Here is a 14,197-nt window from a genome sequence, read left to right as displayed (position 1 = left end):
AGAAGGCTAATGTACTCTGTTAAATCATTTATCACTAAATGGCAGTGAGGTAGCCCAGGAAACCAGAGCGTGCCGCCGCGGCTCTGTTGGGGCAGGGCAGTGTTTAGCGGAGCTAATTGACTGAGAGGAGAGAGTATGTAAACCAGAGCAATTTCAACCCACCGAGCACTGATACCCTTCTTTGAGTTTACACTGAGAAATGGTGCATGGAGTGCTCATTACTCTCAAAGATTGCTGACAAGGAAAGGGCAAGAGAAAGTTTTTGACAATTTGAGATGCGGTTTTACGCTCTGATAGTTCAGAAGAAGCATTAGGATCACATTGTCATTTTTAGATTCATCTTCACTCTCATTTTGTGCTTAAAGACAAGCATTTGAGCAGATTTGACTCATTCCAAAAAGAGACAAATCAATCTAGATTTGTACATTTGCTGAATAAAATATTAGTGGTGCACACCAGAGTTTAGAGGGTTAAAATTGTGCAATAGTAATGGGTCAAGGACAAATATGGATGTGCGAGATCGAAGTTCTTAGAAATATAATCTTTGTTGTTTAGAAAAATCTCATACATTTTTGTCATTTCATAAATATGTACATTATTTTCCATGAAAAGTGGTCAGATATGTACATTTTCCATGACAAGTGGTCAAATGCATAGCCATCTAATAAAAAAATATTGGTAACACTTTGTTTTAGTGTTCGTTACACATGGTGCATGTTGTAGTTACTATAGTAATAACTATACATTATGCATAATTACGGGCAATTAACCTTAAACCAAACACTTATCCTAACCCTATAGTAAGTGCATGTAGTTAATTAATATTACACTGTATTTAAATGTATAATTACACTGTAAGGACACCTTATAATGAAGAGTAGTTGTTTACAAATATCATGATTTTGTTTATCATCATTTTCTTAGGGTTATTCAGTTTTACCTGAAATAACTTCTCTTTTCTATATTAATTAAATATATTATAAATGATAAAATGATGTATTTAAAAAAAATGCATTAAAAAACTTGACCTTGCTCTACAGTGGTCATCTTCTGTATTTTTTTTCTTGTCAGTTGACAACAAAATGGCTGCTTGAATTTTAGTTACACACTCTCACTTTGGCAGACAAAAGTTCTCCATATATTAATGATATTTTAAAATGGAACTACTTCGTTGCTTGTGTTTTTAAATAAATAATAATATAAGTCTTTCTTCCAAGGATCTCAGCCTTTGTCTTTTTCACAATCTCTGGATAGTTACACCACAGATTGCATCACCTATATTTTTATTCAGAACTGTAAAACATTTCATCATAAAATTATTCAATAGATCTGGATAAAAATGAGCTGCATGTCGTTGATCCTGATGCTTTCCTTAGCAAGGATCTTTTTTATTAATAAAAAATAGTTTTAGCAGCAATTGTGTAACAACATGTCTACACCAGGCGTGACCTTTACAAATCCATTTGTCCTGTTGTCAGAAGTGCAAGTGTGTGTGTGGAGTACTGTACTCCAGAAATAGAATGGAGTATCAGATTACTTTCGGGGACTCGACGCATCACACCTCGCACACTGATTATAATGGCTTCTATTGGCTTTTGTCGCATGCGTTGCACCGCTCACTTCCGGTGTAGACACGGTGTAAGGCTAAATGAGAGTGAAATGTTGCACTCACTGTTTGCATATAGTGAAACCACAGTTTAATCCACGTCTCCTCTCCACTTCTTTGCGTTCAGCGTATGGAAAGCAGCAGCCTCACAGGGGCTTCTCCACCCTCCAGCAGTTGATTGAACAACAGAGGGGAGATGAAAACAGACTCATTAATAATGAAGGGAGAGTGAGGCTGAGTGCCAGAGCTAGTTTGAGATGCTGAGGTTTTTCACAAGTTGCTCTGCCTGAAAGTAGGTCAGCCTGTGAGACCAGCACTTTTCAAACCGACTCACCCACACGCCTCAGAGTCAGCCAAACACAGGCTTACAGCTCGTCTTTCCTGCCCGGGTCTGTGTTTATTCAGGCCCAGATTTGTCAAGAGATCTGGGTTTGTGTGTGTGTGTGTGTGTGTGTGTGTGTGTGTGTGTGCCAGGGGGTTACAGTCGACTTTTGTCCTGTACAGATTCAGAATGACAGTGATTTTATCTCAGGAGTTCACCAGGTCGCTGCGGCTGTACTGTTGGTCGGATGCCGTAATGTTATTGGTGGCAAAATCTGTTAACAAAAGATCAATAAGTAAAACTAAAAAGTGTTTCTTGCCGCTAAAAATGAACACTCTGAAGCTGTTTGTACAGTAATAGAAAATGCAGCAGTGTATAATACATCATATCATGATGAAGAGAAACAATTATTCATTCATGAATCTGAATGCAAACAATTTCTGATGTGGTTATCCTTATATCATTTTTTTTATTATATAGATATACACTACTGTTCAAAATGTTTTGTCTCATTAAGATTTAAGAAATGTATACTTTTATTCTGCAAAGAGGCGTTAAATTAATCAAATGTGACTAAAGATATTTATAATCTTACATTAAAGATAATTATAATTGGATTTGTATTCAAATAAATGCTGATTGCAGTCAAATAAATTGCATACAAACAAATGTTTAGAACTTTCTATTCATCAAAGAATCCTGGGGAAGAAATGGTTTCCACATAAATATTAAGTGGAAAAAAACATGTTTTAATATTGATAATAATAATAGTTGTTTCTTCAGCACCATATTAAAATGATTTCTGAAAGATCATTTGACACTGAAGACTGGAGTAATGATGCTGAAAATTCAGCTTTCTTGTCAAAGGAATAAATTCGATTTTAAAATACATTCAAATAGAAAAGTTTTCTAAAAAAAAAAGTTTCAACATTTTTTTGTTTTTCCTATACAAATAAATGCAGCCTTTGTAAATTTAGAAGACTTCTTTCAAAAACTTTTTTTTTAAACGTACCAACCCCAAACTCTTGAACATTAGCGTATATATAATTCATATAGAACAGTAAAATCCTCTCAGTAACTTCTCAGTCAGATCACATGTTCTTCTCTGATTTCTCATTGGTAGTCGAATAGCTGCTCGCTGCAGATTTATGTCAGTGTGAACACCCCTTTTAAATGTAAATGGTGAGGGATTTTGTGTGTCTTCCTGTCTGACTTTGTTGTTTTTCATGTCACACTCTTTGTTTCTGTAGTGGGATGGTGTGGGACCGCTGCCAGATACTGCAGATCCCCCCAAGGGTATTCAGATGCTGTGGCATCCGTCAATAGTAAAGCCCTACCTCACCCTCCTGTCCGAGTGTTCCAACCCGGACACGCTGGAGGGGGCCGCCGGGGCGCTGCAGAACCTGGCTGCCGGGAGTTGGAAGGTAAGCTCTTGGCTCGGTATGCATAACATATTGTTGTTTAAAATACAAATAAATTAACTGATATTTATGTGTCAGCATTCATCATTGGTGATGAACTGTTTGAAATATATGACCATTTACGCCGATTTATTGATTGATTTCTTTATTTGTTGGTACCTGTCTATGGCCGCATCGTCCAATTTATTTATTTTTATTCTTAATTATTGGTATCTTTCTGAGTGGAAGCCAATGTTTACTTGGGGTTAGGGGTCATTAAAAAATATTTTAAAAAGTATTCAAAGATATTTTAAAAAGTATTCAATGATTTTAATTAATTTTAAAATATTTAATTATTGTTTTATTATTATTATTATTATTATTGGTATCTGTCTGAGTGCAAGCAAATGTAAACTTAGGGTTGGGGGTATTTAAATAATTTCAAATAATATTTATTTATATAATATGTTTTATATTTTCTTTCTTGGTAGCATTAGGGGTCTTTAGAAACATTTAAAAAATATTAAAATATATATTTTTAAATAGATTAAAACATTTATAATTTTTTATGGCTCAAAGTATTACAATTCATAGCAACATGCAAAGAACCACTCAAAACACCTTAGCATAGCAACTTATTTTCAGTGAAGGGTATATTCACTGCTGTCAGAATCTAAATTTATTGAACAGTGTGACAAGAAATGATGTAATATTGCTTTTTTCCTGATCTGAAAGTAGTTGCTTTCATCAGATGTTTAAACCAGTACCAATCTCCCTCTTTGCTTCCGCTTCTCCCTTTGTTCTCACATCCTTTTTACCGTCTCTCAGCAACAAAAGCTTGTTTTACCTCTGTTGCTCGAGAGCTCTAATCCACCCGATGTGCTCTGCAAGATCAATACTCTTAGATGGAGACAGATGCAATTGGATTGGTTTTGAAGTCTCATAACAGGTTTAGACCCCCTTCAAGAAGTTAAATGAAAGCGACGTCCCTATGACCCCTCTCTACACCTACAGGGCATCAGGTTGTATACGTGTTTGTTGTTGGGTTGAGTTTGTAGGAGAGACAAAGGGATAAGCAACAGAGAGAGGAAGAGACAGAGTCTGTCTGCCCATTTTGTCCGGTTCACAAAAATTGCCGCTCTGTTTGTTCATCTAGAAGAGCTGACATTGAGCCCTGGTTTAATATGTGAACTAAGCTCTCTGTTTATGTTTTCAAAGTTCATTTTGGACAGTGGGATTAATAAATCCCACGCCAGGAGTTCTAGGAAATGGAAACAAAGCCCTTAACTTAAGACGGATATAAAAAAAAAAACACTTGTGAAGAATGCTTTGTCGTCAAGAATTGATCACATTTTCAAGGATATTTATTTAATTGAATTACTTTTAGCACCGATACAAGTTGATTTTAACTAAATGACAGATTTACATATCCACACAACCGTATTTCTATTCCATTTCTCTTTTCCTAAATCTAGTAAGCTGCCTCTGTGATATATTTTACCTGATTCAATACAATCTCAGCCAATCTGGAATAGAAATAGAAACTAAGCGTCAGAAATAAAACCGATTGCTTGTTAGACACCATGTTAGGCAGCATCCTAACTGCAAAGGAATCTTACAAGTGATTGATTTGAAACAGCATGTGCAGCAACTCAAGTAAAGCGCGCAGAGCCTCGACTAACCAGTCGACTAACTAATTAGCTTGCTGCTAGTCTAACACTTTGGAGGTAGCAGCACTACTGTTTTCAACATTGATAATAATAAGAAAGTTCCTTGAGTTTCTTGAAAATTGAATCACAGATATAAATTACATTTTAAAATACAGTGCCCGCCAAAAAGGCGCTGTTTGTATTTAAATAGGCAAATGCTTAAGAGTCTATGACTGAATCATTATTGCAGTGATTATTATGTTTCTAGTGTGTTATGTTTGCCAACAGTTCTTCTAACCCTAATTAATGGAGTGTGTAGCTTTTCATTACTTAAACAACCATGTAGGAAGACACATCATGGCCATATTCCAGGATGACAATGTCAAGATTCATCAGGCTCAAACCGTGAAAGAATGGTTGGGAGGGAGCTTGAAGAATCATTTTCACACATGAATTGGCACCTCTCAGTCCAGACTTTAAATTCGTTGGAAGTCTTTGGGGTGTGCTGGAGGAGACTTAACTGAGTGCTTGACTCTTGCATTGTCCAAAAAAATGATGCACCTCTTGATGGAAATGAATGTTGTGATGTTATTTCCATCAAGAAATGGTCTCTCAGGGTGTCCATCAATTAGGGTTAAAAGAACTGTTACCAAACATATAACATGCTAGAAACATAATAATCACTGCAATAATGGTCCAATCATATAGACTCTTAAAGTCCCCCTGGGATGAAAATCAAGCTTTTAATGTTGTTTATATGTCTATGTGGTGTTTTTAAAATGCATAAAGACAAACCATGTGCAAATTCACAAGTCAACACCATTGCTGAGTATTTTTACATTCTTACATTCGCCTCTTTACATATCGATGACCCGCCCAACGGGGGAAGGCGATTACATGCGCGCTTCTTACATGCGCTTTTTGAGGCACACACGCACACTAGCACACACATGCAAGGTCTCTCGCTCTCTCCCTCTCTGTCGTGCGCGCGCTACACAGTTTGAACATATTCACGTAGCCTTTCGAAAACCAGGACATTCAGTGTCCCGGGAGAGTGCATAAATTTCCCGGGACAAGTTATTAAAAAGAAGGACAATCCCGGTAAAACCGGGACAGGTGGCAACCCTACATGGGTCCAGTTGCAGTCTCTCTTTTTCTGTAGCCACTCCGAAGTCCGAACGAAGTCTTTTGCATTTTACAACGGGTGAGTCTCCAGTTGTCACTGGTGATTGTCGTTTGAACCTTTCTGGATCCGCCATCAAATTGATAAGTTTAATTATATCAAGTGCTGTGAGAAAAGGCTAAATCTCCACCTCCAGCATCCTCACACGCAATATAGCCTACTAGCCGAGACTCCTTCTTTATGTTTAAAGATGTGACGTAATGACGCAAAGACATGCTCGAATCTCCCGCGGAAATCCACCAGTACCACTGGAGTTAAAAACATTATTACAAGTTTACCGCTTTGAATCGAGCTAAGGCAAGCAGAGAGTTTTGAACACTGGCTGGTTATGTATTTAATCAAATATGTATTTTGGATCATTTTTAACCCCAAAAAAGCTACGGACTGCAGCTTTAATCAAATAAATAAATAATTTAATCATAAGAGACTTAAAAAAAAAACATTTAAAAAAAATTTCCGACTCTAAACTTTTGAACCATAGTCTAAGTAGCTTATTTATGATCAGTATTTTGCTATATGTGATTAATCTTTTCAATGCACTTGGGAATGACTTAAATCTGTGACGGACCCATGTGATGCTTTTCAATTTGTGCAAAATTAGGTATCTTATTAGACAGCCTAGTGTTTAAGACAATTTTCAAGTCTTGAGTGCTCCTATGTGTGTAAATGCTGTCTAGGTTGGCAGCTCACAAGACAGAGCCTCTGTCATTGTGTTATTGTCTCTGTTTTTCTTATGCACACATACAGAGGTCCTCATAAATGAGGAATCTGAGGGGATGCCCTTTGGGTCTCCCCTGTTGCAGCAGAAGTGCCGGGTAGCAGAGAGTCTAATCTGAGCTGACACTCCATCACTGATAAAGCCTGATCCCACAGCTGGGGTCATACATAGAGAACCTGTGAGAGCAAAAGCTCTGAGCTAGTATTAGTCTTTCACTGTAACCTGGGGAGTGTGATTACACGGTCAGCGGGAAGCTGAATCAAAAATGAGACACTTTACAGACATCTGCCCACATGGCATATCCAACTATGAAGATGCACTTCGTGGTCTCCTAAAAACTGCTGATATGTAGAACTATATATAGTTGGAAAACTGTAATAATATTGTCATACTTAGCAACTTATACCTGTTTATTTGTGTGTGTCTCCCCTAGTGGTCAGTGTACATCCGTGCGGCGGTGAGGAAAGAGAAGGGTCTGCCCATCCTGGTGGAGCTGCTGAGGATAGACAACGACCGCGTGGTGTGTGCCGTCGCTACCGCACTCAGAAACATGGCCTTGGACATCAGAAATAAAGAGTTAATCGGTACGGTCCTTTTTTTTCCCTCTCTTGACTGTCTTCTTTTATTCACTTTGTTTCAAATGGTTCTGAGCCCTCAGATTTGTAGAGCTCAGGGTTAACAGCTGTGGTCTCTTTGGCTTCTCTGTAATGGAGTCCAGTCTCTTCTGTTAGCCAGTGTGGTAAAGAGGGCCGTTCGCTCTCAGCTCAAAGGAAGATAACTGTCATTTTATTATTACACATTTTCTGGCCACTCGTCATTTTAAATGGGTTAGGAGGCATCAGGCTGCACATTCTAGGCTTGGGGGGACAGCTTTTGTGGAACTGTTTATATAAATGGTTTTGATTTGGGTTTGTTTTTGTTTTTTTCGTTGCTGACTTTACTGGACATAGTATGCAACTCGAATATTTTGCATTGAGGCTAATCTAAAGTTTGTTTAAAAGTAATTGTTTTGGTTTTTATTTTGGTTTCGTTTTTGGGTTGTTTTGTTTTGGTCTGATAGGTTGTTGTTTTGGGGGGGGGGGGTTGTGCAGCTGACTTTACTGACATGCAACTCAAATGTTTTTGAAGTTTTGCATGGAGGCTACTCAAGTTTTTCCTTTTGAACTGCTTTGATTGTGCTTTGTATTTTGTTTGTTTTCTTTTGGTTAAGTTTTCATTTGTTTTGTGTTGATATTCTGGTATTACAGAAAGTGACATGCATCGTTTTTCGTTTGTTTTGGTTAGGTTGTTTTATTGTTTTGTTCGACTTACTTCTGAAAGTGAGTTTTGTGGTTTTGCTTGGGGGCAACATAAAAAAGGATCGTTCCAAACTAACTATTTTGATTTTAGCTTTGGCTTTTTTTCAGTTTTTATTTTATTTTTATTTTTGCTTGTGTTGGTCAGCTGACTTCACTGAAAGTGACATGCAACTCAAAGGTTTCAGAGGCTATTCAAAGGGTCACTCCAAATAAAAGTGAGTAACTGTCTAAATCCCGTCACAAAGGGCCCATCCTCAGCATCATAAGCAAAGCGTACATATAATTCCCACTTTATAATACATATCATTTTGTCATTTCTGATCATGTGATCATGAGTGGCACATCCTCAAATAATTTTGTAAACTGAGGTCATTTATTTGTAACTAAAAACCCAACAGAAAATATCAGTTTCTTGTAAATTGATGTATTTTCATGTTTACCTCAAGTGCCACAAAAAGCAGCCATGCTCAAATTTAAATATGGAATAATGACCCATGGCTAAAACGTATGCAAATGTTTTATTAGCTACAATAACTGTATGGATTGATTCTGCTGTGTTAATAAGGCAACAATCAGATACAATATACAAGTGTGGGGTGTTCCTAACGCTTATATTGTTCTCACAAAACCCTTCAGAGTGCTCACTTCAAGTGCTCTGCCCTTCAGAGTGAGTAGGGCATAGTGATGCTCACTTTCAATGGAATTCGCCCAATATCTTTTTGAGTGGTACTTCATCACGTTTCCACTGTTTAGAACAAGATTAACATGGAAGAGATGCGTTTAATCGCTTGGCGCGCTACACCGCATTAGGAGAGCTCAAGTTATGCCTCTGAATAGGGAGGACAATGTTTTCACGGTCTTTCATTGTCACTGCTGACAAAAAAATTAACCTTCTCTGTTTCTGTAAGAATAAGATGCTGGTAGTTCTTTCATTGTTTACTCTCAACGAAGAGGTGAAGTGGGTCGAAGTGACTCTGTTTAGGATAGTATAATTGTGCCTCCCCTCCATGACCATAAACAAGTAACTCCAATCATGTGTCATTATTTTTGAGGTTTTCATCAACTGGGATGTGACCTTACCTTCATACAGAGCCGCTGGTGTTTAGCATTGCACTGGCTCAGAATTAAACACATTAACATGTACATGACAGGATCAGACTCTGGGTCCGCTGCGGGTCCCTGTTGTCACATGCTGACCCGCCGCATCAGGTGCATAATTAGAGCTTGTTTTCTTCTTCCTTCATCTCATCTCACACTGATTCACAACATTCTCCCAGTGACATCACCAGCAGACTATTGATCTCACCCGCTAATAAATGTGGTTTCCCTGGCGAGTCTCGCCGTCTCCATGGAAACGGCTCCCCGGTCTCGTTCTGCTGCCCCTCTCAGCTCCCAAAACAACTGGTGCGCATTTGCCACCTGGAGTCTGCCTAGATTTGCACATCATCCAAAATCATTCAGATCGCATTGTCTTCAATTATAGATCGCCATTGAAATGTGCTTCCTGTCTTTGTAGATTTAGCATGTATAGATGTATAGATAATTCAAAAATAGATTGCATACAGTACATGTAAATTGCTATTTTTATCAGATCAGAGTTTATAAATGGTACAATCGGACTCTAAATTGATTCGTATTGACAGAAGTGTGTGCATGTAAACACGGTCTGTGACTGGCGGCTGTTCTCACACTTTGCTTTTATAGACGGTTCAACATGGCCATCCATCAAAAGATTTTGAGAGCCGTGAGCAAAAAAATCAAGCAAGGTCCCTCTTTTTGTATGTTCTCCCACAGTCTTGTCTTTTCATCAGTGATGTATTTTACTGAATCTATATTTGAACTATTTTACGAAACTCTTAAACATTTAGCTCAGGAATGGAAACTGGGAATATGAATTGAATGTAAATAGGCCATTCAGTTATGCCGTTTGATCATGTATTAAATTTAAGATTGATTGTTTGTATAAATGAATTTAACCATCCAGTTTCACAGCATCAAGCTTTATCCTGGAGCTTTGATACTGTATTCTTCTGATAAACTGCAGATTAGAAGATTTTTTTACACAAGGTTAAAAGAGAATTTTGGATTTTGCTGCATTTTAGTTTTATGTACACTTTTGAAACTCATTGCCATTTAAAAGCCCTCAGGTACAGTATAAATGTAATCTCTGTTTCTGCTTTGTCTTTTTCTCTTTTATGATTATTTTTAGGTTACGCTTTATAATAACTTTCATTAATAAATCATTAACAAACATTATATAATGCTTAACAGATCATTAGCTTATATATATTCACAAAGCTTGAAATATGAGATAATGTGCTTGTTAATGTTTACTAATGAACTTATTAAACACTACAAATCATTATTTAATGTAAATTAAAATGCTTACAAATGTCATTAAACTTTCAATTCATATGATCACGCACTTCATGAAAAGGGTCTTTAAACTTCAGTTCATATATTACCTAATGCACTTTTTGTACATTTACAAATGCAAAAACATGTTTTGTAGCTACAGTATGAGTGATCCCTGATCCGGATGTTCAACAGAAAATTGAACAATATATGAATGACTGTTCCCACTTTATATTATATAGTGTCTTTAACTACTATGTACTTACGTCAAAAAAAAAAAAGTATTGTTAGGTACAATGTGTTCATGTTCTATTACGAAAAAACACTTTTGCTATTAAGGTGTGATACTGGTAAGGTTAAGGACTGATTTGGTGGCACGGGTAGGTTTAAGGCTTGGTTAAGGGGTCAAGGGGGGTCAATTTGATTTATTATAAGGGAAACCGGTTCAAACTGTTTATATTACATTGTTTTGATAAATAAGCAAGTGAAAAAAAACTCCTCTTCCTGTTGATGTATGATTCAAGGAATATCCTGTTTAATATTTACTGTTACCGGAGAAAGAAGCACTTCATCTACTGGATTTCCTTGTGAGAGAGATCTTTTTATAATTTCATATTTAAAAAAAATACTGTTACATCTACATATATGTATCTTATTAATCTTTTTTTTTTACTTTTATTTTACATGCTGTTATTAAAAAATATATTATATAATTAAATATATATTTAAAAATATATAAAAAAAAATGTATTTCGATTTATATACAATATCGATGTTTTTTATTTTATTTATATATATTACTGTGTTATGGGCTCTAAGAAATATTTTGTGTATTAGCAGTGAAAAAACTTGGTCTAAAAAACCTCTGCGTTGAGGAGAAAATGTATATTTGTCAGTGGGGTTTATGTGAGTTTCGGTGGCTGAGTTTTAAACATAATGTTTGTAATCCCCAAGATGCTGTTTGAGGCTTCAACACACACAACATCAGGCGTAACGGGCATGAATGAACACACACACCCCCAAGTTAAGCATAGCATTGGATGAGCAGCAGAGCAGTTTGATTTGTAATCGGAATGGCTCTCCAAGCTTTCAGGTGGCAAAACTTTTCCAGACGTTGAAATAGGAGGGTATTGGTGTGGGCATACGGACCATGATGAGACACGTTCTTCAGAGGACTAGCAGACAAAGCTCGGTGGATTTGTTGGAAATGTTTGAAGTTGTGCTGCATGTTTGAAAACCAGCTTTACTCGGCTTGTTTCGAAGGTCCGACATTTCAGTTGATGGAGAGGGATTTGAAAAGTTCTGATCCATCATTGAAAGTTTCATCCCGGATTTGATGATTGAAAGACTCATATTAGCCGCCCACCTGCACACATGATGAGAAAAGAGGGCATGTGCTCAACAGAGTGGCCTTTAGAGAAATAACCGTGTGTGTGTGTGTGTGTGTGTGTGTGCGCAGCTGTGACCAATCGACGTCCTCTCCCGCTTCAATTTGCAGCCAATCTTCCCATCTCTCACACGCTCCCTCATGCATCCGTTTGGTCATTTTTCCATCTTCCCTTCCTTTATCTGTTTTCTCTCTCTTTCATTAGGAGATTGCCAGAGGTGCCTAGAAGCAAAAGAGCTGCTTCATAATAATGACACGAGAAAATCACCACTTTATCTTTTCTGTGGCTAAATCCAGCCATTCAATCTATCTTTCCATCTGTCCCGGCTCCCCCTCCACAAGGTGGCTCTGTTTAAAATTGCATCCATAGGTCTTCAGTAAGATGCTTTTGCTTTCAATCCATTATGACACACATCAAAGGCGGAAATGGGGAGTGATATAGCACTTAAAAGTTCGCCTTTTAAATAGTCTCCATGGTGGCTGATTTACAATTTAATTTGCTCCCTGACCTTTAAGAATAATTTTGTTTTAAGCTCCGTCTTCGAATGCCTTGTCTTCTCTTTTATGTCCAAGTCTGTAATTTTCTGCCAGTGGGGTTTGAACCTGCTGTTAGCTTCGTTAAATAAAAAAAAAAAACCTCTTTGGATCCATTTAAATGTTATTTCAGGATAAAGGCTCACAGAAATGCTGCCCAAAGCCTTTCACCGCTGTGTGACATTTCAAACCCAGCCGAGAACCCTCAGGCCTTCATGGAACATTTTACCAACTCTCTTTGAACTCAGACAGAGAAAATTAATGCTCTTCATTTTATTCAGTTCCATTTTAATATGCCATTTCAGTCATTATATGCAGTTGTCAACCACCTGTGTGTGTTCTTCCCAGAGAAACAGAGGGATGTTGCTTTCAGCTTAAAGGGATAGTGTAATAAAAATGCTATCATTATTTACTCATCCGTTATGAGTTGTTTTTAACGTGTCCACAATGATAGTGTAATTGTTTTATCTTTAAAAAAATATATTAATATATACATATATAATCAAATATATTTATTAAGCAAAACAATGTGAAATGAACTTCAACTAAAAGCTAAAAATAAAATAAAAAGTAAAAAATAAATACATTTTGATGTAAACATAATAATAAAGTATGACGTAAAAATGAAATGAAATAATGGAAATGAAGCTGAAACTAAAGTTCAGCCAAATTGTCTTATTAATATTTTTTTAATCTGATTTTTTTTTTTAAAAGAAATTAATATTATTATTCTGCAAAAATGACCAAAAGTGACAGTAAAGACTTTTGCATATTACAAAAAAACAAACAAAATTCTATTTCAAGTAGATGTTGTTCTTTTGAACTTTCTATACAAATGTATCATGGTTTCTACACAAATATTAAGCTACACAACTGTTTTCAACATGATGGTGATAATAATAAGCAATGAAGCATCATGTGACACTGAAGACTGAAGAAAATTCAGCTTTACAATCGCAGGAAAAAATACATTTTAAAATATATACAAATAGAAAACAGTTATTTCAAGCTGTAATAATATTTCTTGGTGTTTTTAATGCATTTTGATTAAGTAAATGCAGCCTTGGTGAGCATAAAAAACTTCATTCAAAAATCTTACAGACCCCAAACTTTTGAAAGGCAGTATAAATACATTAATATGATACTAAATGCATGTTATATTAGGCTAAGCTTAAAATGTAACACTCAAATTCATACAGTATATAACCCTTATAAGTTGAAGACCCCAACTGTATTATATTATTTTACGCGTGAAATTCAAACAGAGATATTTTGAAAGAGTCCGTTCTTGCAACATAGTGTACAAGTCAAAACGTCTCAGGTTACTACTGTAACCATAGTTCCCTGAGAAAGGGAACGAGACGATGCGTCACTTGACGCTTTGGGAACGCCCCCAGCGTGCATGCGTCTGAGCATCAATGTCAACTAGTCCAATGGAAAGAATGAGCGTCACGGGCGGGTGACGTCATGACCAGGAAGGGATAAAGGCTCACCCGGTGAAACGCGGCATTAGCTTCAAAAAGTCGAAGCAAGCCGATCACAGGGAAGCAGGAAGTATGGCAGGGTGACGCATCGTCTCGTTCCCTTTCTCAGGGAACTATGGTTACAGTAGTAACCTGAGACGTTCCCTTTCGAGGGAACTCGCGATGCGTCACTTGACGCTTTGGGAACGAGAATACCCAAACCGCCAGAATTCCAAGTACCTGAGTGTCAGTCTGTTGGAACTAAGCACTAAGCACCTGAGA

General features: G+C 36.9%; 1 protein-coding gene across 3 annotated transcripts in view; it reads left to right on the top strand.

Annotated features, from left to right (window-relative positions):
• The window catches only part of ctnnd2a (catenin (cadherin-associated protein), delta 2a), a 323,353-nt gene that overhangs the window by 274,873 nt on the left and 34,283 nt on the right, over positions 1 to 14,197 (top strand). For all 3 annotated transcript variants that reach the window (XM_056248935.1, XM_056248934.1, XM_056248936.1), the window contains 2 exons: positions 3,179 to 3,352; positions 7,312 to 7,462. In XM_056248935.1, coding sequence (XP_056104910.1) covers positions 3,179 to 3,352; positions 7,312 to 7,462 — 325 coding nt within the window. The remainder of the gene's footprint in view (positions 1 to 3,178; positions 3,353 to 7,311; positions 7,463 to 14,197) is intronic.

The sequence above is a fragment of the Rhinichthys klamathensis genome, unplaced genomic scaffold (assembly GCF_029890125.1).
Source record: "Rhinichthys klamathensis goyatoka isolate OS25496 unplaced genomic scaffold, OSU_Roscu_1.1 h1tg000059l_1, whole genome shotgun sequence".
Lineage (NCBI taxonomy): Eukaryota > Metazoa > Chordata > Actinopteri > Cypriniformes > Leuciscidae > Rhinichthys > Rhinichthys klamathensis.
Note: the sequence above shows the minus strand (reverse complement) of the source record. Positions and strands in the feature narration are given on the sequence as shown.